Source organism: Sinocyclocheilus grahami, unplaced genomic scaffold (assembly GCF_001515645.1).
Source record: "Sinocyclocheilus grahami isolate Dianchi unplaced genomic scaffold, SAMN03320097.WGS_v1.1 scaffold113.1, whole genome shotgun sequence".
Taxonomy (NCBI): domain Eukaryota; kingdom Metazoa; phylum Chordata; class Actinopteri; order Cypriniformes; family Cyprinidae; genus Sinocyclocheilus; species Sinocyclocheilus grahami.
Genome location: NW_015505292.1, coordinates 1,471,958 through 1,499,116, shown reverse-complemented (window position 1 = coordinate 1,499,116; position 27,159 = coordinate 1,471,958). Strand labels below are relative to the sequence as shown.

The 27,159-nt window shown below is 38.9% G+C and overlaps 1 protein-coding gene across 1 annotated transcript; it reads right to left on the bottom strand.

Annotated features, from left to right (window-relative positions):
• LOC107589182 (protein NDRG4-like) lies at positions 1-22,353 on the bottom strand. The gene is made up of 18 exons (XM_016277548.1): positions 22,065-22,353; positions 20,566-20,639; positions 15,312-15,402; positions 14,206-14,340; positions 11,911-11,954; positions 8,298-8,398; positions 6,380-6,500; positions 5,484-5,546; positions 5,347-5,407; positions 5,112-5,255; positions 4,749-4,852; positions 4,569-4,625; positions 4,442-4,493; positions 3,050-3,097; positions 2,911-2,946; positions 2,592-2,643; positions 2,276-2,314; positions 1-368 (listed from the first exon to the last, which is right to left on the bottom strand). The coding sequence occupies exons 2-18, from the start codon at positions 20,637-20,639 to the stop codon at positions 214-216; spliced, it is 1,377 nt and encodes a 458-aa protein (XP_016133034.1). The 5' UTR covers positions 22,065-22,353; the 3' UTR covers positions 1-213.
• Positions 22,354-27,159: the final 4,806 nt, after the last annotated feature.

The window sequence follows — 27,159 nt, the reverse complement described above, 5'->3', positions numbered from 1 at the left end:
GAGTAAATTATGTTTTTATACATTTTTTTTTTTTTTCAATTTTGAGTCAACTATTCCTTTAAGATGGCTAATGCTGAAAAAACTGAGAGAAAAGGACATAGAAAATGGCTGAGAAAGAAAGAATGAAAGCAATATGAGACCTCCATTCTTCTCACGCCCTCCTTCCATGCCACGACTCTCTAAATGTGTGCATGTAAGACATTGCACGAGGGTTCAGCAGGACACTTCCATGGTGTGGCTGACCTGCCCGACGCCCTCACTGCTATCTGAGTGCGTGCATGCGCGGTTGCGAGAACCATCCACGGAGCCGGCGCTGGTCAGAGAGGCCGTTCGCGAGCGAGCAAGACGGGTCATACTGGCCGAGGGCACTGAGAAAAAAAGTGAGAAAGAGAGATGGAGATGAATAGTCGTTCCATATCCACAGGTAAATTCGTCCGGGCAGAGGAGGCAGGGATGACATGCTTGAACTTTTTGTCGAAAATAATTTCAGCCTCAAGCTGATAACATTCCACTGCAAATACAGAATGACTCAAATCCAACTTAAATAGGCAACCAGTATCTTTACATATATCAAAATGCCCGTTTCCAGTGCTAGAAAATCATTCTCTCAATCAGTATTTTTCTTGTTTTACAGTAAAAAAAAATCTAAACATCCTTAAATAAGAAAAAAAATGTGAGCAAAATTGTGTAGAAATAAGAATGAGTTTCCCTTACTCCATTAGAATTTTTCCTCTTGTTAAGCATTCAAAAATGTGAGTTTTGACCCAAAAAAAAGAAAGAAGGACAACAACACATGTACACACAGTAAAAAAAACAAAAAATTCTGAAGGTGTAAATAAAACAAATGTTACTGGAGTATATTTAAGAAAAAATACTTTTTCAGTCTTTCTACTTCATAATTTTTATTAGTAATTTTTCATAATTTAATTCGGTGTATTACTTGCCATTTATTTGTAGTTAATTGTGAAACTTAATTGCAATTTCTGAGTGTAAACTGTTTCTACACAATTTATTTTCAATTGTTTTATGGATGTTTAGATATTTGTTTGCAAAACAAGGCAAAAATGTTGTAATTGAATTGACACTTGTTCCAATGATACTTAGTTTTTTTTAAACAAGAAAATATTGTATGAAAATATATAACTATTATAAATATTTAAATAAATAAAATATATAAATATTTATTTAAAAACCAATATTTCAAATATAAAAGATCTTCCAGCCTACAAGTGCTCTCTTGTCCTATTATGCTTTTTCACTTTTTCAACTTTAGTTAGTCTGTAATGTTGCTGTTTGAGCATAAAAAAGATCTGCAAAGTTACAAAGCTCAAAGTCCACTTCAAAAGGAGATATTTTATTTAACAGAAATCACTTTTCAAAAACTACAACGAACGACTCGTTTGGACTACAACGAATATTTTCCAGGATTTGTGATATCACAAATACCGACGAATGGGACGAGACCTGGTTGAGCTGCACTAGAGAAGGCAACGAGTGTTATCACTATGTCGGAGACACGATAGCTTTCCCAAGGTAGACGAACTTAGAGTGGTTACAATCATCCGGGTTTAAATTGCGCTCAAATTGATTTGATTTTGACGCAATATTTACACTGAAGCTCACAGCAGGCGGCTATGGTAAGGGGCGTGACATTTCCCAACCAGGAGCCGAGTGCTGCCAATCACAACACACACTGGCCCAGCTAACCAATCACAGCACATTTCGTATTTCAGAAGGCGGGCCTTCATTTGATACAGGAACTATTCGAGCCGTTCATACCGGACTGGGGAGAGAGGTGTTGTAATAATGTAAAATATGTGAAAAATAATGTGTTTTTCGAACAACCTAGTATGGGAGCCTGTTCTAGTACACCCCCAAAACAAAATCAAGACTTTGTAAAAGAGCATAATAGGACCTCTTTAAATGTGAAGTATCTGAAAAAGAGTGCCTAAAACATCAATTTTCACAACTTTTTAAAATAATTCTAAGCTAGAAAGAAAAAAATTGCATTTCATGCCATTATTTCATCTACGATTTTGTTTTCAATGGTTCAATTTCGAATAACTGCCATGCAGAGAACATGAGAGCACATTCAAAGCACATTTTTCCTTCAGAGGAAAAATCACTGATCAGTAAAGTAAATAATGAATGAATGGAAATATCAGTCTGGGAAGGATAAACACAGAAATTAAACAAGGCCAAACAAGGGTTTAGAAGACTAAATGTGTCATCTAAATGAGGAAGAGGGCAGGCGTGAACAGGAAGCAGGAAGTACCTGGCCCCCCACTCATTCTCCGATCCTTCATATAAGCAACTGAGAAGGGCAGGAAAATACACATAGGGTACAGATTATACCAAATACAACACCTCCACACACACTTATTTGCTTGCATACGCTCACAACTCTCTCATCGTGGGAAATAGACACACATGGGAGAAAGGACACACTGAACATACAGGATCGGTTTACATCTGGCAGAGAAAGAATCATCAGTTGAACTGATTTGGGGTTCTGATTTACCCATAAACATTATTAACATTGTTAATAAATACACTGATGATCAAAAGAATATTAAATAAATTAGACTCACTGTAACCCATTCCCTGCAGGAAGTACTTGAAAGCCTCTGAGAGTTTTCCAGGCTGTAGGATTCAAAACATTTAACATAGTTTAATTGAAAAAAAGAAAAATAAATCATGATCAAGACTGTTAAATCAAATTGTTTTTAGTATTTACAAATCTAGTGTTTGACAAGCTTTAACTTCAGTTAAGTTCAGGGATATTACTAATTATCCATTAATAATTTAATTGATTATATTTGTACAAAAAACAATTTCGGTATCATGTTTGGTCACCACTGTAATACTATCAGAGACTGATCAAAGATCAGACGCGTCAAACAGTCTCACCTGTGTAATTTGAGGCATTCCACCTGAATCAGCCATCTGAAACAAATCAAATATATTTTTAAGAAATTATTTCTGACATTTTATGTCCCAAAATGGTCTAGGTTTGGCCTGTATTTCTACAATATGTCTGTACACTTGCCTTTAGGAATGTGGTGTTGGTTGGATCCAGTTTAGAGTTGCACTCAACCTAGAAGTAGAAAACATTTATACTGTATTTTATAAATGTTTGTGAACATTTACATATCTATCAGGGCATTTACAGAGCAGTACAAGAGAATATGGAGAAGATTAAACAAGTTCTTCAGTAGGCAGTTGAATGAAGGGCAGTAAGATGGATGGTGTGATGGAGGGAGGAGAGTGTGTATGTTTATGTGAATATATATATATATATATATATATGTATGTATATATGTATATGTGTGTGTGTGTATGAGTATGTGTTGTTGAGGTCTGACCCAGTTACTGCAGTACTGCAGAGATGAGTCATATTCCAGTGCTACAGAAAGACAGCTGCACAGACGCATTCGCCTGAGGGCTCTGTTTGGACCACCGCAGACACTTTCAGAAAGGGACGGCTACCCTCTTTCTAACATGTTCAGAATTCTAATGAAAACTCTCACCACACATGTCTGCATTAATCAATGGATGTGATATTGATGGTGGGAACACATTTTTCCTCATGTGTTCCTATATGTGTAAATGTTTTATATAAACATATTTTTGTTCGTATATATATATATATACACACACACACACACACATGCACACACACACACAATTTAATACATGGATGATTTGGACGAAAAAATTGAAGGAAAAGCAATCAAGTAATGTTACTATTGTTCAAATCGTTCTAAAATTGGGAATTGTAATAATCAAGAATTAGTAGGTTTCACTAGTGGCATATTTGCTTTTCTAATCTCTCCTTCTGCTCAAAATCACTTAATTTTCCATGATTTTGCTTCACTTATTTTTATTTTTTCACACTAATCTCTTCCTCATCCTTCTGTTGTTTCCTCTGCTCCCACCTTTTCATCTTCCTCCTCTTGCCCTAAATTACTCAAATCCGTCTCTTCTCTCATCCTCTTTTGGTTTACCTCTCGCTCTTTTCTGTCTCTTACTCTCCTTCGTCATGTCCCTCTTTTTCCTTATCTCTCGCCCTGTGTGTCTGATTAGATGTGATGGGGCACTGACCCAGCTTTCATATGTTAGATTAAAGGGCCATGGTGCGGAGTTAAAAATATCCAGCGCACACAAGCTGGCAAAGCCTGGGAGATCAACCCCGGGGCCAGTGCCATCTGCTCCCGTAAGACAACCGGAGAAAGAGGAAGGAAGAAAGAGGAAGAAATGCAGAGCAGATTGACCTGTCTCTGAATGACAAAAAACATCCAAGTTTGGGATATATTACATAGAAAGATAAGTCTATGACAGAAAGAAGAGAAAAGTTTGGTAAGAGGAAGAAAACATGAGAGATAAAAATGAGGAGGATGGAGAAAAACATGATCAAATAAGTCTCTTATCAAAGACTCACCACGCCTTCCTCGGCCGGAGCATTGTCACCAACGACCAGCATGACCGGGCACCTGCAAGAATGAGATTTTTATTACACAGTCATATGTAAATGAGACTATTCAGATTCTAATTAACTTAGTTCTCACCTCAGGGTCTTGGCATTTATCACAGAGCCACTGCGGTTCATTTCCAAATCCCTGCGGCTGTAGAAAAAATGGAAATCCTGATTTTAAAGCAAGTTTTTTTTTTTTACAGAATATGCACTTTTATTCAACTCGTGCATTATGCATGACTCTTTATATATTAATGAGATAGTGGGCGGTTACCTGTTGTACATGTTCCAGAAAAGCTGTAGGTTGAACTGGTTGATGGTGTTGTTGATCTGTTGACGATAAGTCTGAACCACTTCTGTGTTGCTCATAAGCTCTTCCTGCAATGCAGTGAATGTTATGTTAGCTAAAAATTTAGCTTGAGAATTCAATTTCAATTGAACATTTTAAAAATGTAATCTTTGATATGCATTTATTATTTTAAAAATAAAAAAGAAGCTAAATAAATATTTTTTTTACATTAAATGCCCCTGAACTGAATGCAGGAATTTCAATCCATTTTAAGCCTTGAAATTTATTTTTAAAAGTGACTATATCCACAGTGAAACATAAGAAATGTAGCCTAGATTAATATTGTACCTGGCTGAAAAGATGGGCCAGGACAGTGTCTGGTAAAGTACTGGTGAGTCCTGACAATTTTGTGGCGGCCCAGTCGATCCATCCCTTCCCATTGGGATCAATGTTGAGTAGAACCAGACCCTCCACAAGATCAGGGAAAATCAGCTACAAATGGAGAGTACAACTGAATTGTATTGAATGCAAACAAAAAAAAAAACCTTGACCAAGATACAGTAAAAAGCTGAGATTTACTAACCGCAAATTTGGCGAGGATGAAGGCACCAGCCCCCACTCCAATTCCAACGATGCTCTTGAAGCTAGGAAAGAAATTGAATATCATTACTACATTATTATTACAGCTCATAATTTTGAGTATAATCTGACCACACTCACCCAAAGTGTTGCACCACACTAGGAAGCATCCCAGCTAGTTGATCCATGGTAGGATACTGATATCTAGGAACAACAAGATCAGAAAATATATTATAAATGATATCTCGAGTTTTTACATGGCGCTCCGCAATACTTGATTCTGATTGGTCAATCGCGGCGTTCAACGCTTAGATGTTCGCCATTTTGTAGTGCACAGAAATGTTTATATCAGTCCGCTCATCCATAACTGAAACCAGTGCTACTTTCATCAGACTCACCCACTTTTCTTTCATCCAAACGCAACTGGCGTCATCTTGTGTTTCAGTAATCGACTGTAGTGAAGGACTTCAGTATTAATTTGACTGTAATATAGACGCAGCGCTCGTTTTGTACATTGAAATGGACTATTTCTTCTTAGCGGAAGCTTTAAGATAATATACAGGTAAGATTACAATATAATCCCAACTCAAATCAATATTTCATACCCACGTATTAATTTATTTGGTGAATAGCCATGTAATAAGTGCAGTACATTAGGCTACATTACAATACAATTGTAGCTATATTATTGTGCTATAAACTGACTGACTGTACATACCCTGCTGGGAAAAAAACAATAGAAACAATGCAGAAGCTCTCGGTTTCGACTACAAATACCATTACAAACATTACAAACCAACAATTAAAAACGATGTGTTTTGGGCCATATTTGGGCCATTAGGATTTAGGCTAGTGGTTTTAACATGCCACCAATAGAAGGAAACAAATGACCAGTAGTGACCCACAGGGACCATTACAGTTTCCATTAAAAATACAATCCATTATAACCTTTTTTCAGAGGGTACAGCCGATTGCCTACATATCATGTAAAATGGCAAATACTGATGTGAATATACTCATGTGTGCATTAATCATACCCTTGTGGCATCTGGGGGGCACCAATGTGCTGGCCTGGGGCATCTACGTGGCACACCACAAAATGTTTAGTGATCTCCTGCATGTCTTCATTGTGGAAGAACGTGTTGAAGCACAGCTTGTCTGCTCAGAGAAAGAGAGCAAGACATTGTAGAAATGAAAACGTATTGCACTGTTCCCTTGGTAAAATGATATCAGATGGTAAGGAATGATTATCATGTTTTATACCGTGTTCGTGGTATTTACATGGTGGTGCTTCTCCAACAACCATATATAATACATTGTAATCCCTGATTGTATTGGATTTCATTTCGTAATATCATACATTATATAACATTACTGATTATAAAAGAATACTTCAAATATGGGGCAGTTCTGTAAATCGCATTCTTCATCCACTCATATCTCATGCCAGAATCATTGGCCTAGAGCATGAAATAAAGAAACAAAACAACTTCAGTGTTCTAGCTAACTCAAGCGGCATTAATAACTCATTTTAGATCATGGCATCTCCCTAATCAACATCAAATGGTGTTTTGGCAGGTCTTCAAGCTATTTAAAGGAAAAGATCGCCCAAAACACTGACTCGTCCTTATGCCGTTCCAAACCCATATGCTGTTACCTATTCCGTGGAGTAGAAAAGTAGAAATTTTGGAAGTCGCCCATATAACTTAAGTGCTGTATTATAAGTCTGCAGAAAATAAAAAATGACCTTTCTCGTGGCCTTCAACCAAAAAAGACTTGCAGTTTTAAAGGTGCTGCATTGTTGCATGAATCATATCCAAGCTTCTCTACCCTGTAGTAAGTGACCCAATTTTTCCCATTTCCTCCCGGCTGTATTGCTCACTTTGCATTTTTTATATAGGCCAGCATTTCCTTTCGGTGGTCTATGTCTCTCTCTCTCTCTCCCTCTCTCACTGAGTCATGTTTTGTGATCGATGATGGCCATGCATACTAATACATTTATCCGCAGCGGAGAGGAGAGTTAGAGTTACTCTATGCCGCAGTGCTGACCTTCCCCACTCCCCTCCCCATTACTGCATGATGGGTATGTTTTTGTGACCTACATATTTCTCTCTCATGCACTGCATAGGAATAAGAACCAATAGACAATAATGCACTTCAGGACTAGATAATAAGGAATGGATAGATAGAGGGAGGAGGAGAGATTGGAGGAAAGAGGAAGGAAAGAAGAGCAGTAGATGACAGGAAAGCATGCTGTGAGTGATGAGAAGAACGCTCGGCCAAGGTTACGAGTCATTTAATTCTGTCACACAGTCAGAATGTGGAATTCAATATCAAGGTCAATAGCATAGCTAGTATGTACTACTACTCTGCAAGACAGCCATGTTTGTAAATAATGTAAGTATTATAAATCTATATAATATAAATACATATATACTGTATGTATATATATATATATATATATATATATAACTTTAAAATATAAAAAATAAGATTAAGCTAGTTTGTACTACTAATCTCCAAGCCATATTTGTGTTTGCCTTTTTTGATAATATGTATTTTTTGCATACTTTTCCCCCAAAAAAAATTATGCTTGAGCTTTTCGACATATGTGGCACTGAAATCACCTACCACCTGAGATCAGCTTCGTTTCACACTGCGTGTAATCTGTTAACAGAACTGATGAACTGCAGTCAGCTGGCATCCAAATTACAGCTCTGATCACAGCCCACACTCATCACTTCCAGAGGGCTGCTCTTTGAACATGCACATCTCTTGTTGGTTGTGAAGATGGGAAAAATAACTCAAGGTCAATGCTTGGAGACAGATGGTCTACCGAGATGGAAATCGTGCAATGCGTGTTGCTTGGGGTATTGGAGAGCAGCGTGGGTGTAGTTTACCTTGGTACACAAACACACACACACACACACACACACAAAAACTCTGTTTACGTACGGTTGAGCCCAACATCATGGTAGGTCAGGATAGCTGGCTTGTTGCCCTTGGGAGCCCCACGGATCACTACGTGCAACAATCCCAGCACTCCGGCATGGCTGCTTGCAGATTGTGTACGCTTGCTTAAAGGCGTATATGAGCAGGTAGAAGACAAGGGAAAACTAGACTCGGATGCAGGCAACCAGAGAGATGCTGCGGTTGCTACGGCGTCTCTTTGTCTCTTCTTGTTTTGGTTAGGGGAGTTCTGCAGTGCTGCTGCCCCTCCCCCAGAACATTTCATAACCCACCCCTGTTCCCTCATTGGCTGACTGCAAAAATGGCTCCCTGTTATTGGCTGGGCTTTGTGTCACTCTAAATCTGTTGTGTTCTGTCTGTTTTGTCCCATATTGGCTATCTTCATCTTCTACGTGCTCATAAAGGCCTTTAATATATTCTATAATTCTGCTGCAATTTTGCAACATCCCAGCACTCCGGCATGGCTGCTTGCAGATTGTGTACGCTTGCTTAAAGGCGTATATGAGCAGGTAGAAGACAAGGTCCTCTCGGGAAAACTAGACTCAGATGCAGGCAACCAGAGAGATGCTGCGGTTGCTATGGCGTCTCTTTGTCTCTTCTTGTTTTGGTTAGGGGAGTTCTGCAGTGCTGCTGCTCCTCCCCCAGAACATTTCATAACCCACCCCTGTTCCCTCATTGGCTGACTGCAAAAATGGCTCCCTGTTATTGGCTGGGCTTTGTGTCACTCTAAATCTGTTGTGTTCTGTCTGTTTTTGTCCCATATTGGCTATCTTCATCTTCTGCGTGCTCATAAAGGCCTTTAATATATTCTATAATTCTGCTGCAATTTTGCAGCGATATAGTACTCAATTTTCTATGAATAGAGGGTGTTTCTCAAAAATGTGTAATTATTTACAATTTAATTACTTTTAAATTCTTCTACACATGCAATTTTTTATCCAAAGATTATTATTAGACAAACATACAACAGATGGAAATTAGGCCATGTCAAAGGTCAGTGAAGATTTCATAGGTTCTAGCATCACAGTCACAACATGACATGAGTTGTGTATGTGACAGTGTCTGTGTACGTGCGCACCGACATGAGCACATGATGGAGTGCTGAGACATGGACACACGAGGCACATGGCCCACTTTTGAGGAGGATGTATTTACATGTGCTGTATTGTAGTAAACTACCTCTGTTTGAATTTTCAATCCACATTTTCTGTCTAACAGGACCATGCTGACTGAAATGCGCCCTTTGAGTTTTTGAAATTTTCTCTGTGGATGTGGAAGACTAATCGCTTTGTGGCTGACTTGGCTTTTGCTGTCTCGCTTAAATGCACAACCTCTATCTCCCTCTCTCAAGTGCAGATCTCATTCATGGTTGTAAATACAGTTGCATTGTCATCAAAGGAAGGACCCCACCCACTACATCATACCATATACATATGCACATAAATGCTAACAGGTTTAGTGCTTAACAGCCATTTATTGTGTGCAAACAAATACAATTACAAAGGTCAGTGAAGATTTCATAGGTTCTAGCATCACAGTCACAACATGACATGAGTTGTGTATGTGACAGTGTCTGTGTACGTGCGCACCGACATGAGCACATGATGGAGTGCTGGAACATGGACACACGAGGCACATGGCCCACTTTTGAGGAGGATGTATTTACATGTGCTGTATTGTAGTAAACTACCTCTGTTTGAATTTTCAATCCACATTTTCTGTCTAACAGGACCATGCTGACTGAAATGCGCCCTTTGAGTTTTTGAAATTTTCTCTGTGGATGTGGAAGACTAATCGCTTTGTGGCTGACTTGGCTTTTGCTGTCTCGCTTAAATGCACAACCTCTATCTCCCTCTCTCAAGTGCAGATCTCATTCATGGGTGTAAATACAGTTGCATGGTCATCAAAGGAAGGACTCCACCCACTACATCATACCATATACATATGCACATAAATGCTAACAGGTTTAGTGCTTAACAGCCATTTATTGTGTGCAAACATAAAAATTATAATTATAAAGAATAGTATTTTAATTGTAATCTTAAAAAAATGTGTTTTAGACATGTTTACAAGACCATTTTTCAGCCATGAGTGCCGTATTGCTATTATGAAATAGTTACTGCCCATCCCAATACAAATAAACAGTACAAAACACAAGTACCTTGAATACACTATAGGTTGCAAAAATGCATCACATGAGGCAATTTGTCTTCTGAGCTCAAACTCTGGTACTAATATATTATTATATACAGGTGCATCTCAGTAAATTAGAGAGACATGGACACACGAGGCACATGGCCCACTTTTGAGGAGGATGTATTTACATGTGCTGTATTGTAGTAAACTACCTCTGTTTGAATTTTCAATCCACATTTTCTGTCTAACAGGACCATGCTGACTGAAATGCGCCCTTTGAGTTTTTGAAATTTTCTCTGTGGATGTGGAAGACTAATCGCTTTGTGGCTGACTTGGCTTTTGCTGTCTCGCTTAAATGCACAACCTCTATCTCCCTCTCTCAAGTGCAGATCTCATTCATGGGTGTAAATACAGTTGCATGGTCATCAAAGGAAGGACTCCACCCACTACATCATACCATATACATATGCACATAAATGCTAACAGGTTTAGTGCTTAACAGCCATTTATTGTGTGCAAACATAAAAATTATAATTATAAAGAATAGTATTTTAATTGTAATCTTAAAAAAATGTGTTTTAGACATGTTTACAAGACCATTTTTCAGCCATGAGTGCCGTATTGCTATTATGAAATAGTTACTGCCCATCCCAATACAAATAAACAGTACTAAACTCAAGTACCTTGAATACACTATAGGTTGCAAAAATGCATCACATGAGGCAATTTGTCTTCTAGTCTCTCATAGTTGAGGTATACCTATGATGAAAATTACAGGCCTCTCTCATCTTTTTAAGTGGGAGAACTTGCACAATTGGTGGCTGACTAAATACTTTTTTTCCCCACTGTATATAAATAATTTCAAAAATTTGCCTTTTAACATGCAGCAAAAAAAATTGAAGATGCCATTACGGCGATTTATACCTATAGGGCAACATATTTTGGGGTCTGCAAAAATATATTATTTTTTAACACAGCTGTCTGGAATGCTGTATTGAACAAGCGGACTGTATTGCCAAATCTGATTTATAATGTCGCATTTGGCATTAGGTAACCATATTGTGCTAGCAAACACCTATTTAATTATCTGTTCTCCATCACAATTAAAACCTCTCACTCGATGAGCGTGCGGCTTACAAATCCTATCATCTTCAGCCCCCTTCACTGTTTGGCTTTCTCACTGTTTTATTCAAAATCTTCTCTCTGTGATTTAGTCCTATTTCTGTCAGAGGTGTGAAGAGATGATTGCAAACCGTCAGACGGCGACAAAACTGAGGTGATAAAGTTCTTATACCTCAACTTTTATCTCAGTAGTTTGACTTCATCATCAAACGCCAAAAAGGAATAATGAGACTTTGTCAGCCATGCTATTTTAAATCTGACATGACTTAAAATCCTTCAAGGACTTGCTGTTTAAATGTAAATGTTAAGTCAATATCAAAAATGCACAAGGAAGAGTCACTGTACCTTCCAATCTCCCTCAGCCACAAAGGTCTCACAGTTTTCCTGCAGGAACACAAAAGATCAGGTTCATCAAAGACAAAATACACTCGTTTTAATATGCTATCAGAATATAATAAGCGGCGATTGGAGCAACACTCTGCAAGGTCCCGCCAGCGAGGAAAGAGTTTCTGTGATGGAAACATTTACCTGAGCTGTGGTTTCTAGAACATTGTGAGTTTTTGTCTGGGGTGTAAAAGTACTGAGAAATTATACTTAAGTTAAAGTACAGATACTATGCCAACATTCTACTCAAATGTCAAAGTATCCAGCCAAAAACATTTCGAGTGAAAGCAAAACTTTTCCTAAATATAATTGTTCAATTCAGAAGCAACATTTTAAATTAAATCTGAAACTGACTGGATTTTCAAGAAGAAAATTGTGAAGTGGAATGTAGATTTACATAATGATGACCAGATATATACTTTAAAGGTCTGAATAGAATTTTAAGCAGTTAAAAAGAAAAGATGCAGCTATTCGTTTTAAACTGAATAAAGTAAACATGCCCCAAAATAATTCCTCATACAATAATAAAGTATAATTACTCAAGTACTTTACACCCTTGTTTGTTGTTTCACTAGGCATGGTTGGTTAGAATGTGGGTGGCTTAGCTGGCTTCAGATCAGCAGCTATTTGTGGAAATATAAAACGTGCAAGCTGAGCTTGCTTCAGTGCTGATATGAGGCCTGTTTAACTCCATTATACATTTAAGTATAATGGTTAGCATTTTGATGGCCTGAGCTGGTCCAACCCCAGTATTAATGAGGAAAGACACTGTTAAGAACACAATGTGCTATGAAAAAAAGGTGAAATGAGTACAAAACTGTTGTAAAAGCACAGCTTGAGAACAGGACAACATCGCCTTGCCAGACAATTGTATCACAATACAGTCACCATAGGAATAACAAAAATTCATCTCATTCTTCTGAAAAGGCAAGGAAACATGAATTAGCACAATCTACATAAGATAAAAACAAAGCATCCATTTTGGAAAAGCAAGTATCACTTATAATGTGATTCTTGTGCAGATTGGCAGAAGCAGGAAGAAACCCACAAACCTAAAGAAGGAGGTTAGTGCATGCAGTTTGAGCTGTTGGCAGCAGAAAAGCAAAAGCCGTTTTAATGTCGGACCAGCAGGTGTCACTCCTTTCTCCTTTTCAGGGTTAAGATTCTAATGCAGTACCTCAGAAGTGCAAAAGGGGGCAGCCTTACAGGTAAACAACAATGTGCTGTTTTCTTCTTGAGGAACTGAAACTTATGACATGGTAGTATATAAAGCTTTGTTCACATTGCACATAAAGCTGATTTGTTTTTCAAATCCTATCTTAAGAAATGCCATTTTGCAGGTGATCCATAGTCAGAATCCAGCATATATACACAGGTTCCCATAGCAATGTTATAGGTGTTAGCACAATGCTCGACAAGAGTCTGTGTGGACAGGACAGAGAACTGAATTTGGCCTGTGCTCACGTCCATCATGATATATTGCTATCACGACAACATATTCAGAGCCATTACTGTACTATTTACACATTTGAGCATATGTTTTGTCCAAAATCACTCTCTCGTTGTTGTTCACACATTCACTTTACAGTGAATGCCATATGTTAACATAAATGATTGAATTCAGACACAGCTATTGGCATTTCTAAGCATTGCATCTGTTACAGTCATGTTGCAATAAATATGCAACAAAAACCATAATGAATCTGTGAAATGAATCTGTAAAAATCGGATTTTTTTTTGTGGTGTTTTGAAGTCATGATTACAAACGACACTGATTTGACGTTCACTGATTAGCTAAAAAAACAAAGCTAAATAGAAACCTGTGACTTGTTGATGTTTGTTTTTATATACTATCATGTGCAAAGAAATTAGCTTAAGCAAATAATAATAATAAGTAAATAATAATAACAATATAAAATGTGATAAAAATAGTAATGATAAAATGACACAGGTAATCCATTGGTTATTGCTTATAATTGTGCTGTTAATTAGCAGTGTGTTTAAATATAAACATTGTGCCAAAAAGAACATTTTTATGTTGCATCACAATTTCAAATCTGTAATTTTTCCCCAAATCAGACAGTAGGCTATGTGAAACAGAATGGGTTTTTAGAGAATGAGACTTGGGGAGAGAGAAAATATTAGGCCTTGTTTGGTCTTTTCTAACAGAGATATGGTAACAAAGGACTTGAGAAAAATGACTATCTTTTAGTTGGAAGCGTGGACATGCTCTGTGCGGTAATTAGCCTACCGGGAAGTACCCGCTGGTCCGACGGCGTGTCAGGCCGAGCCAGTGTTGGGCGATGGCATGCCAGCGTTTTGGGGGGCGAGCCGTGGGGGGGGATGGCGTAGCACAGGGCAGCGCGTGCACACACTGTCCTTTAGCCTGCCACGTTGCACACAGACACAAACACTATTACAGCAAACTACAGCAGACAGTGCCCTCTATAGGACCGGAGGACAATGCTTTGGTGGTGTAGGTGAGAAGCTGAAGAAAAAAAATGATGAAATGCATGAATGGTACTGTGTGATATGTGGAAAAATAAGCTGCAGACACTATCCACACAACAAGCTTTGATGAATGAACTGCCATGACTTCCAATCATTTGCGATTAGTTAATGCAAATTTGTATCATCTTTTTTTATAGGGATTACACTGCAGTTTGACAAAATGACAAAATGTTCTAGAACTGTACATGAATAGAAAAATATTGATTCTGTATAGAAATTTCTAGATTTTTTTAGGATTTTATTTCAAGGGCTTTGTATGCCTTAAAAAAAAACACATTTTCATTTCTAGTTCATGACACCTTATCAACTAATGTGAGCATATACAATTTTATTGTTACGTGTTTCCAAGAATTTATACAATTCCGGGCCTGGAAAATCAAAATTTTTGCACTTAAAATTAAAACTTAAAACCCAGTGCATTTGATTTATATTCTACATTGATTTAATCGGGTAAGGGTTAGGAATTACAGCAGACTGCATCATTAATCAATGGATTTCAGATGTTAGCATCACTCAAATGTCTATCATTAATTGTGCTCTGATGAATATCAGAGTACTTCTAAAGAAAAGCATAAAAGTAGTACACCACTTATTGTCCAGTGTCCCAAATTTCTAACTGATATTTTAAAGACATTTATTTTTACTGGCATTAAACACGTCATGCTTTTCATTTCATTTTATCTTAATACAGATGTGTGGATTAAGGTGAAATGTGGTGTTTGGTGAGCATAGATAAATCCTTTATCATCCAACTTTTTGTTCTCTTGCCTAAAAGCAGGGGGCCATTTTTAACTGGTCTACTATATTTAGCAATTCACACACATACTCGCTCACACACATACTTACCATCTCTGTTTCCTGTCCCCTGGATTCTGGCAGTAGCGGTTTCTCTTCAGTGAACTGCTGATCCTTTATGCCAGCCATCCTGGAGAGCAACCTGCAATCACCATGGCAACACACACACACCTGAGATTAACAAGGCTATTCGAGAGCAAACCAAAATCTAATCAAATTCGTCTGGTGCTCCAATATTGTAATATTACCTACACCACTCAAACCTTGTATACAGTCCCTGCTGGGGGGAAAAACAGATCATACCAGCTTAAAGACCCCATGATATCAAAATGGTAGTTCGTCATGATTTAAAAAGTAAATTTACTCTTAAAAGTTGACTAAATTAACTTTAATCAGATGTGCACAGTTAAAATGGACAGAATTTATCTTTCTGAAAAACAGACAACAAATGTTGATGACTCATCCTGCACTACATATTTTTGTTCAATCAGATGTTCTCAAGAATCCAAATGTCTCCTTATACCACCTGTAATCAAGTCACAAATGCGTAGGTTTATGGCTGAGACATAACCTCTTCAATATGCCCTGCCCAAACTTCCTGTTTCAATTGGAAATATGTACAACTGAACAATTTCCCAGGGGTCTTTAAGGTGGTAAAGCTGGTCAAGCTGTGTTTTGGAACATTTAGTAGCTAAGCTGGTGGGGACTAGTTTGATCTCGGCCCCACTGGTGGCAGGACAACTAAACAGTTAAACCATTTTGCTTGGCCCAGCTAGTAACCATGGTTGCGTCTCTTTCCACTGCCTTGTTCTTTATGGAAAGAATAAGCATATCGTAAACATGATTTCAGGCACTAGCAAGGACTTTGATCCAATAAACATTAGGAAACTAATGACTCAATTACATGCAACATGTTTATGAGATCATGCATTAAACATATCAACAACATCACTGTTCTGATTACTTAAAGGACTGAAGAAGACAATGTTTTTCAGCAGGAGAACATACTGAGCAACTTATGCTTTCAATGAGTGAATGTTTCAGTACACTGGAATGTCTTACAAATAACTGACTACCTGGGCAGTGTACTAAATACTGAACTAGGGAGTGGATTGAGACACACTCCGTGTAAAACCAGCTACCATCAGAAGTTGGTTTTAATTAATTTTTTTCAGCAGGAGTGCTAATCTGGATCCAAACAATTTAAAACTACACGTGGTTATGGAGTTTTGTGAACTTAAATGAGGTGGCATTATGAACATGGCTTGAATGTTGTTTAGTGGTTAGATTCACGACGACACAAAAAGGCACAGACTTGTCAATCTCCAGGAGCACATGGCCAATTGTGACATTAGCTCACAGATTGTCTGAAGGTATCCGTTGAAGGAAGAGACAATGTACTTTTCCATTAGGTACTTATTAAACTCCGGCTGTGCAGCTGAAGGTAGTCGGCTCATGGGAGCTCCGTCAGTGTCATATTTCCATAACACGATGCTAAGCTAACAAACGCCTCCACAGCCTCCTGCTAACTTTATTGGTCTCTAATAGTTCTGCAAACATATGCGTATGTAGATGAAGACTATGAAGCATGAATTTATTTACAACATTAATGGAAATATTGCTAGCTTAATCATTTAGGCTAAGCAACAGTCGTTAGCATCTTTTAGTAGCATTTCTGAACCTCTTAACATTCCTGCCATCCTTAAAAGCACAAGTGCTGTGAAAATGAGCAAACAAAAACATGATTGAGAATTAAAAATGAAAAACAACCTCATAAAATATTAGTGCAGATAGTTGCCACCTTTACTCAAGAGATGACAGAACACTTTGATATCTCTTGGAAGAATCGCACAATAACTGGGTTCAATTCAGAACACTTCAAGTCAACAGAAAAGTAATTCCACTCTTATTTCCTGTCAGTGCCTAGAGCTGCATGAATCTGGAATCATGAGCAGTGTAAGTCAAACCTTCGGATGTGAACGGATAGAATGATTCAGAGCCCTGTAGGGAATGATTATTTTGGTTGCATAACACCTCCCATGAGGTGATTATAACGAGGTCTAGACATGACCACAATACTCTCTATTGGCCTCTCTTTCTCACTCCCTTTCTTTCTGTCACGATCTCTCCGTTGATCTATCTTGCCTTCCCGCCTCCCCCACATGTACTGACCTTTTTCAGATCATTATTATAATCACTAGTGTTCTGTTTTGCTACACCATAATAGAGCAACATTTTTACTCTTTCTAAACAGAACGTGAGTGATGCTTGCCAGTGCCTCCATGCAACCACCATTGCTATGTGGTTTCTAAGGTGTTCTGAGAGTTTTTTTAGCTTCTTGCATGTGGTTGTTGACTAGCCTAAGTCAACAGAGTCCAGCCCAAGTCACTAGATAAGTCCAATAGCTTACAAAAGAAATACTACACCTCTCCACAACAAGCTTGACAATTCAAAGCACCAAATGAGGAGTTACATGCCAAAGTTTAATACTGAGGATTATGGGTTTGTTCAAATCTCTAAACCTAAGTATGAGCAATAGTAATAGCAACCTTAGCATGTACCAATAACTAAACTCTGACTGGTTTTTGGATTGTGTGGCTAAAGATATAAAGTCACATTATATGTCGGTTAAATATAACACTTGATGTTTTACTAATTCATGATCAACAATATTAATATCATCCCATACTAAACTTACAGTATAAAGAACAAATACATTAATGACAAAATCAACTTGTGTGCAGAGATTTATTTTTTGTGGGTTCTGTACCCCATCAGTGTTGCCATGGTAACCTCTAGCAATGCCAGTAGATGCCCTTGCAATCTTCTAGGAGTTGGATAACCTTTATCTTTCCTTCTTCATAATTTTCGTCTTAACTGCAGTACTAGGAAAAAAATACAGTTTGGAGTCACCAAGATAATGTGGTCACTCTGACATGTTTAGAGCATGTTGGATCTAGATAGAGAGTTCATGTATTGAGAGAGGTTGAGCAGCTGCCAGAGCTGTTCAATAACAAAAATAAATAAAAATGTGCATAAGAGAATATGACAATGGAAAGACCATTGGAAGAGTATTCTGTCAGACTCCAAATCAATAAATCTGCTCAAAGGCAAGGTTCTGACCTAATATACAGAATCCCAGTCAATACTTGGAAACTGGGTTAGGACAATGTGTGTTTATGCTGTGCGCAAAAAAAAAAAAAAAACTATTACAACTAAATCTATGTCAGACGGAATTCTAAAATCATTCTCTGAACACAAAATAGGCGAAGGATCTTGGCAAAAATGTCAAGAAGCTGAGCAGTACAGTCTCCTTGGCATCGCTACTAGGATATAAAAGTGACTGAAGTTTTAATTAGCCATTTGGATGCTAACATAATCGAGGTAAATAGAACATGGCTGCATAACCAAGGTGTAGAGAGTGCTAAGTACCACCCACATGCTGGCAGAATCAAATATACCAGGAAATAAAAATAAATTATATATGTCAGTGTGGAAGTATGGAAGAAATCTGTGGAAGACCTGAGATATTGTAGTTTTTAAAAAGCACTTGTTGCTGCCTGGAAAAAGTCAAACATCAAGGCAACATCTTCCTTTTACGGCCACTAGAAACTAGCTTCATTGCTGAGTTAGTTTTCTCTGTGTTTTTTATAGAATGAATGATCTTCTTGTTCTTCTAATGTGTATATGTCACTCATAGCCAAGATTATTTTAAGGATCCACTTTATAAGGTCAAATGTTGAGGGTGATGGAAGACGAAACGTGTTAAGCCAGAAAAAAAGTAAACAAACAAACTCAAATGGGCATAAGAACATAAATAGCTCACATAAACCTCACACTAAATAGACTGTTCCAGGATCTTCAGTCATACACTAATGCACACCCCATTAGACCTGTGTTTCTCACCTCCAGTCCTGAGGACCCACCTACCAGAATGTTTTAGATGCCTCATTAATAAAACACTTGATTCAACTCATCGGATTCTTAGTGTATTAGATATGAAGGCATCTAAAACATTCTCTGAGGTTAGGACTGGACTGGAGGACTGGAATTGAGAAACACTGCAGTAGACAATAACAGAATATGTCTTAAATTAAAGACATAAAAATTGAGATCAAAAGCAGTTGTGGAACTCACAGAAACTTCTTGTATTCTCAACCCCTCAGAGAGCTCACTTCACACCTCCAGTGGGATTCTGAGTAACATCTGAAGGACCAATCATGGCTATCTGGCTTTTAAAGACGCTCTGATAGTGTTGTACCACCAGAATCAACCGTGTTTCCAACCCCTCACGCTGCCTCTTGTCAGGAGCTGCCTAGTGCTGTAAGTCAGGCTGACAGAAGGTGAGTTGGTATGTGATCCTCAAAAATGCCATTTTACTTTGGCCAAAAGTACAGTAACCTGGCCGATACTTTCCTTAAAAAAGGTTTCTACTGTATGGATCAGTAGGAAACCAATCCAGGGATGTTAGGTGTGGTTTTCTTGAAATATTAATGGTTTCATTTAGATAAATAGCCTGCATCTAAAATCTTTCATGAAGCGATCTTTTGCCCCAGCCTGGGCATTTATCACAGCTGCACACCTATTTAGGTCAGAACAGAATACAATCAAGCCCATAATAGCTTTCCTCACTCATGTGCTGTCCAATTATTCATGGAGATTTTTCATTTATTGTAGTTCATTAACATGAAATTGGTGACACGTGACTCAGTTGATTATAAGCTAGATTGGGGGCACTGGAGGTCAAGAACTGCAGAAGGCAGTTCAAGTTTTGAAGAACCCTCTTGAACAGAAAAGCATCCAAAGTACCAAAGTCACCAATACAGAACAATGGACACCAAGGTCGATATGCATCTTTGCACATGAACATTTTCATTATCAAATAACGCGTAGCGCAGGCCACAATTGATTGAAAGACATTCAAGACTTCATAATTCAGATTCCTATAAAGTGGACATGAGACTTACAATAAAGTATAAAATAATCTTTTTACATTAAATCAGCTTGGACACATAAACCTACATGGATGGATTGGTCAGAGACTGAAGGCTGGAACAATCAACAGCTATTGGGCAATGAATTATGAATAATGATCTACGGCAGAGTAATGATGATTACTGACACTTGACCTTGTTTGGCCATTGCCCAGTGATTGGTCGACAAATCAAGGTGTGATCATTATGTGGTCAGACACAGCAACGGGCCATGGAATTCACAAGCAAAGAGACAAACAAAAAATAAAGGAATGGATGCTATAAAACGGAAAAGAAAGGCTACAACCTCGGTTACAGGCGGAACTACGTACATTGTCTGCAGCAGGCTCTGTGGAACCGCGCAGCTAGTCTTGGATGGGAAGTTCCAGAACAATCCGGGCCCCATCTATCAGTACAAAACAAGATCCATTTGTAATTCAGCTATACACAATATTCTTTATTCAGAAAACTCTCACAGTAAGTACGTTAACCTGGGCAAGATATTGAGGAAGCCCCCTCCGAGTTTAGCTTCTGTACACTAAAATGCAACTAAAATAAAACTTGTCCCAGGGCATGCCTCTTACAAAGAGATGTTTTAGTAAAAATCCTCTATAAATGACTTTTTATATAAATCTCATGCCAGGAGAGCTTCTATTAAAGTAAAGCTAACATGCAGTTTATTGAAGAATATTTCCCATGCTCAGTGAAGGAAAATTACAACAGTTCTAAGAGGGAAGGCTTCCAGGAGGTATGGGTTTTGTACGAGTGAGACAGAAAAGTTTTCAAGGCGTCTGTTGCATTGTTATATAATGTAGAAATGGGGGCATCTTGTTGTTGTCTTGCAGGGAGATTTAGCCAAAAAAAAAAAAGTATCACAGCCTTGCATCAAGTTGCGTCAGTAGTGACATCTTTTTTACAAGGCTGAATGTATCTGAAAGATATCTGTTATTTTCGAAACCATGCCACATATTATCATTCATCTTTACAGCAGTAATCATCCCACACATTAGTAATTGAAGTACATACTTGAATTTCCACCAACCTTTCAGTTACATAGACAAAATGTATTTCAACTGCACGCTATGTTGTCAACCAAGTGTGACAGTTGCCATTAGCTGTAGCATAAAACTGTTTTATTTTAAACTCAACATAAATATTCTCATCTTAAGGCACGTGCTACCAACATCATCCATCGCCCCTTTAAAACTGAAAGTGTCAAGGCTAAAGATAAGTCACAGTTTATCCACCCTGGAAAGTTCCATGGCCCTCCTGGCCTCCTATGCAAGCTGGCACCCAGCCAGATACACTGGCGTCAGATATTCTGTGAAGTGTTATTGAGATTAGGAAAACAAAAGCTTTGCTTATCTGTTATTACACAGACCTGAATACTTCTCAGCACCACAGCAGATAGCATTACTCCAGTGAACAGGAAAGGGCACCTGTTAGTGAACTTACCATGAATTTATGGGGTGGTCTGGATGGACTGCGACTGGCTTGCTGTTTTTGGCAAAGCTTCCCTGTCTGACGCAGTTATTTTGAGGGGTAAATAAATTTAACCTGTCGACCTCCCATTCATGCCAATGCAGAAGCTGGAACTATGAAGTGTAGCTTATGACTCTAATGCTTCTCTTGAGATGGAGTCCCTCAAGGCCCTGTGTTGAGGCACTTTTTGATCTGATGTGTCTTTATCATCGTACAGTACACCTTGAACCGAAACAACCAAGTATTCAACATGACCTAACAACAGATGTCTTAGAGTTCTCTTGAATGATCATTCTAATTTGTGCCTCTTTACAACAATGACCACAATAAGTAAAGAGATATTCCTTACCTCTGTTGAAGGACTGTGTTCTGTTGTCGTCTGAAAGGATTCTGATGTGTTTAGCCTCTTTTTGTTTGCTCGTGAGTGTGTTTCGGAAGGATGCTGTCTACCCAGTGATGGCTATGCTGTGTGAATCTCTCTACCTCTGTTCCACCCTCCCTCATTCGCTCACTCTTCCCCTCCCTTCTTTTGCTCTGTAATAAACAGAGAACACGTGTCCTCTTGGATGATGCAGCCTGAGCCATACCAACCGATGAGAGTGAGATAGAGGGAGGGAGAGAGAAAGAGCAATCACAGAAAGGGACAGAGAAGAGGGACACACAAGGAGAGAGACAGAGAGATAAGACACTGGATACGGGAGAGGAGTGAAAGAACAGTCAAGGGCAGACAGGAACCAAGGAGACAGAGAGGAGAAAGAAATAGAGAGACAGGGATATTGAGTAAATAACCTGAAATATTGAGTAACCTGGAGGCTTAGAATGAAAGGCTGTCCAATTAGACCACAAGTGGCAGCTCTGTACAAACGATTCTTACACTTCAGGGAGAAGGCATACATTTGGCAGCATGAGCTTTTATCAAGTCAGTTTTTACTAGAAACTGTTCTCCCAAGATTATAAGTATATACACACCCAAACACTGCTATAACAAACCACTGGGGGACCTACGCAAAACTGTGTCGGGGGGAGTTATGAATGAATGAAACGCCTTTGTCCGTGTTGACTCCGTCTCGAATCGCGCTCACGGAAAGCGCTTGAGAAACAGTTTCTCTTCCGCGGCTCGGTACGCAATTCTTTTTTTTTTTTTTTGTCTTGAGCAAGACTGTATGACATTCACGTTATGAAGACTAGCAATGCCTTAGGGCATCGCTAATGGGGATCCAAATAAATAAAACAATTTAAAAAAATGTAAAACATGATTTGACTGATTTTTGCGTAGAAAGGGCGACAGCACACCACATTAAAATAAATGAACATTCATGTTTTCATAACCGCTGGCCAAATTCAAAAACAAAACTAAAATTAAATCATCTTTGAGAGCAAGGAGCCCCTGGTGTTTCCGCAGCTTGCGTACTTTGCATATAGGGAGGATCGGCTCTGCATTTACTTATCACAGCGTGATTTGAAGACACAGACACATACACCCATGCACATGTTGGTACAGAGCAGTTTTCTTCTTTGTACTCTTTTATAGCAATCTGCACTATTCCTTGAAGACTTCTTCTAATGTTAGCCAAGGAATCTTGCACCAAAAACAGTTGTAATTAAGCATATTTTTCACCCTCTCCCTAACTCTTGAAATTAGTCAGTTTTTGCTAGTATACCTTCTATAGCTAAATTGGCTTGGCTCAATGTACTGAGGCAGTTAAGGGTTCAAGGCTGGTTAACATGGTCCAGTTAGCCAGTTCTGTTAATAGATACTGTAAATACGCCAACAAAAATGTTCAATTAAAGTCTGTCTAAAGGCAATTCAGAGAATTGTTTCTAAACACATGACAAATGATAGAAATGTATTGCTGAAAGCATGTTACAAAGGCTGTGAACTATGTAGTACTGAATTGTGGAGTTAGACCAAAACTCCAGTTTTTCACCATTTCACGCTTTTTGTGTTCAGGATTTTTTGGGCAGGCCTGAAATCATGTCTTGATGATGCATTGGAGCCACTGAGCATGGCCACTCCCCTAATAAATGAATGAATGAAGCATTTATATAGCGCTTTATTGTGTATTGCCGTACACCCAAAGCACTTTACAATCATGAGGGGGTCTCTCCTCAACCACCACCAGTGTGCAGCATCCATCTGGATGATGTGATGGCAGCCACAGTACATCTGTGCCAGTGTGCTCACCACACGCCAGCTATAGGTGGAGAGGAGAGATAGAACCAATTCAATGGATGGGGATTATTAGAGGAGTCCATGACTGACAAGGGCCAGTGGAGAGAATTTGAACAGGACACCGGGGATACACCCCTACTCTTTACAAGAAGTGCCATAGGATTTTTAATGACCACAGAGAGTCAGGACCTCGGTTTAACATCTCATCCGTTTTAACTAGAGCACATTAGCATCAGTGGTTTGCTTGCTCAGTCATCATTACCATTAGTTATTACAGCCTACAATTTGCTAGCTAGTTATGCCTTCGTCACATAAATGCATGTATGGCTGTGTAAATCTAATTAAGTTGCTAGAGGTAACATCCATTTAGGTTGTAGTGGGATTTGACAGTTGAGAGAGGTGGCAGCTTTCCCATGAGTGAGTGTGGTTTCAGCGTTGACAGCGGACACGCCCCCCAGATTTTGAGAGCAGAGAATACTGCTTATTTTTTCAAGATTTTGATAACTTTTTATCATTCAAATATGGCTGGGTGGTTAACATTTTTCTGGGGTGTGACAAACTCAGAACACATATTTAATATTGCTTTACACAAACTTTAAGGGTCATTCAAAATTAGCTGCATGCCTGACTACATACTTTTGATGTAAACAAATTGATAAATGTTTGGAGTGGTGGTAATACTGATGATGATGAAGATACTGTTGGAGATGACAGAGTGTGATAACTGCTTGTCATTTGCAAGACGCCAAGAGCATTGAATCATAGCAAATCAATATCCTAATTAACACATCCAAAGGATGGTAAAATTGCACCATGCCTTGTTTTCCCCTACGCTCTCACTGTCTTCATTATTGTTTAATGTTGTACCAAGAGAAATGTTGTTGGCTAGTCTGACTCAGCCAATAGCTTCTGGCTGGAAATTGTCAGCAATTTCTAAATGGCTATAAAACCTTTCCCTGGCAATTCTGAGGGTATTTTGCTGTTGGAAAGTCCATATAACCCACTATAGAGCCAGAATCAGGAATCTAAATAAACTTTTCTCATTATCTTGTCGGCACAGTTGAAAGTCAAGGGGGGAAAGGGAGCACATGGCAACCCACTAGTGTTCCTACTGTTCCAACATTTTAACAAATTAAATATGTTCTGCTTTGGTGACTGAATCAACCATGACAGCCTCCTGTCAATATTTGAGAGATATGTTAAAGCCTGAAATACCAACAGTATTTCAGCACACTTGTTGAGTTGACTGAATGAGAGATGTCACATATTATCTACTCACATTATTCTGCAGTCTGACATCTTTGCTGAAGGCTGCTTTCTCGCTTTTCAACTTAAAACTTGCTAATACAATAGCTCAAACCAGCCCTAAAGGATTATGTTTAGCTTCATTAGGAATTATGGGCTAGTTATCACTACATACTGTACACAACAGTGCAGCATAGTATATATTTCTCCCTACTTCATTGTTTGTTGCAAATTAAAGACAGTCACACATTCTTGGCTCAGAATCTTGCAGGCTAATTGACCCTTATTTGTCCCTATATTAGCTCTGCGATAAGGAGAAATCAGGCCAGTCGCCTTTTTTGGAAAGGTCTAGAACAGTAGATGGACTCCAGCCAGGTTTTAAGAGGTGAATTGGGAGAAACCTGGCAGCGGAGTGGACCACAGTGGATAGGCTAAGCACGTTTTGATTCCTTGTTTATCTGAGATTTGGTTGTCTGTACCTGTTCCAATGTGACAACCTTAAACTGCTCACTGGTAAGCAAGACATACCCAGTGCTATCACAGAGGCAACACAGCTGGCTTACTGCAATGTGGGGAGTGTCAATATTATACATCTTTGTCCAGAGTATAGATGGTCAGAATAAGGAGTGTCAGAGGGCGAAATACAGTAGAAGTTGACAGAATCCCCACTGGAACTCTGGTTCAGTAACTCGAGATGTACTTTTTTGTTTTTGAATTATCATTTGCTTGAAAATGGACAGGCAACAAATCCAGACAATGGTCATCACAATTGCAATGTCTTATGTGATCTCATAGTTTTCATTGCACATAGGACTGCAAAATAAATGGAAATAAATTGAGATTATAATTAATCCCTTAGTGTGGATTTCAGTATTCCATTTAGGCCTACAATTGTTGAATCCAAATTTTCTATTTACAGCCTGTTCTTTGCATTGATGGTGGAAAATCAACTTAGCTTTGAGTGTGATTTGAGTTGCTTTTAAAGAACTGATACTTCCTGTGCCAGCAATCACCACCTCGTTGTTGAATCCCATGCAGACAGGAGTTGCCTCAGCACATGCTGTCAGGGTTTGGGTAGAGGATGGAGCGAGGACTCAGTACTGCAGAGAATGGGCTTTTATTGATAATAAAATTAAACAAAACAGCAACAAAAACTACCCCGTGGGGGAAAAACAGGCTGGCAAGGCAAGGCCTGGACGCGACGCGACGCAACGCGACACGACACGACACGACCAGGGAGAGATGACGACGAACTGACGCAGGACTGCAAACACAAGGAGAATAAATGGAGAGCAAATGAGGAGGGTAACGAGGGACCACATGTGGGGCAAATTAACTAATAATCAGGTAACAAGATGGGAGGGGTCAAGACAATTGACATGAGCACATGGCACACCGAATCAAAGACAAAAAGCCATGTGCTCACACAAAACAAAACACAAGCACATGGCCAGCAAAACAAATCACAAGCCATGAGCTAGAAAAAAAGACACGAACACGCAGCTAATGAGAAAACTCATAAGCCGCATGTTCACACAAGACAACAAGAAAAGCACGCGGCTGAACACAATCCGCGTGCTACACAAAACACAACACACATGGACAGAAGAGCGCACGGCTGAGCGAACTCGAGACCGCACGCTCCCACAACAGACAGAACATGGAGCGCAAGTGTCCGGACCCCGACACGAAACCGAAACTCAAGACATGACTGCCGGGATCTGAACACCACGCTCCAACATGAAACAGTACACGCAGACGAGAGCGCACGGCTCAAGCACACTCGAAGCCGCACGCTCACATGAAAACAATGACATGACGCGAGTGTCAGGGCTCTGTCAAAAAACCATGAATTACACTAGACCGAAGTAACAGAACCCTGACACTAGCCCCCCTCAAAAGGGACGCCACCTGGCGTCCCTAACGAGACACAACAAAAACAAGACAGGAACATGACAGAACAAACATGACAACACAAGACCGCTACATAACAGGCAACACAAGACAGGAAAACTCTAAACACTGG

Excerpts from the sequence above, each read along its gene's own strand:
- LOC107589182 (XM_016277548.1), bottom strand. The coding sequence starts at position 20,639 with ATGGGGCCCGGATTGTTCTGGAACTTCCCATCCAAGACTAGCTGCGCG. Across the intron at positions 14,341-15,311 it reads GGGGACAGGAAACAGAGATG|GCTAAAGGACAGTGTGTGCA; the intron begins GTAAGTATGTGT and ends GCAACGTGGCAG. Across the intron at positions 2,315-2,591 it reads CCTGCAGGGAATGGGTTACA|TTGCTTATATGAAGGATCGG; the intron begins GTGAGTCTAATT and ends TGCCCTTCTCAG.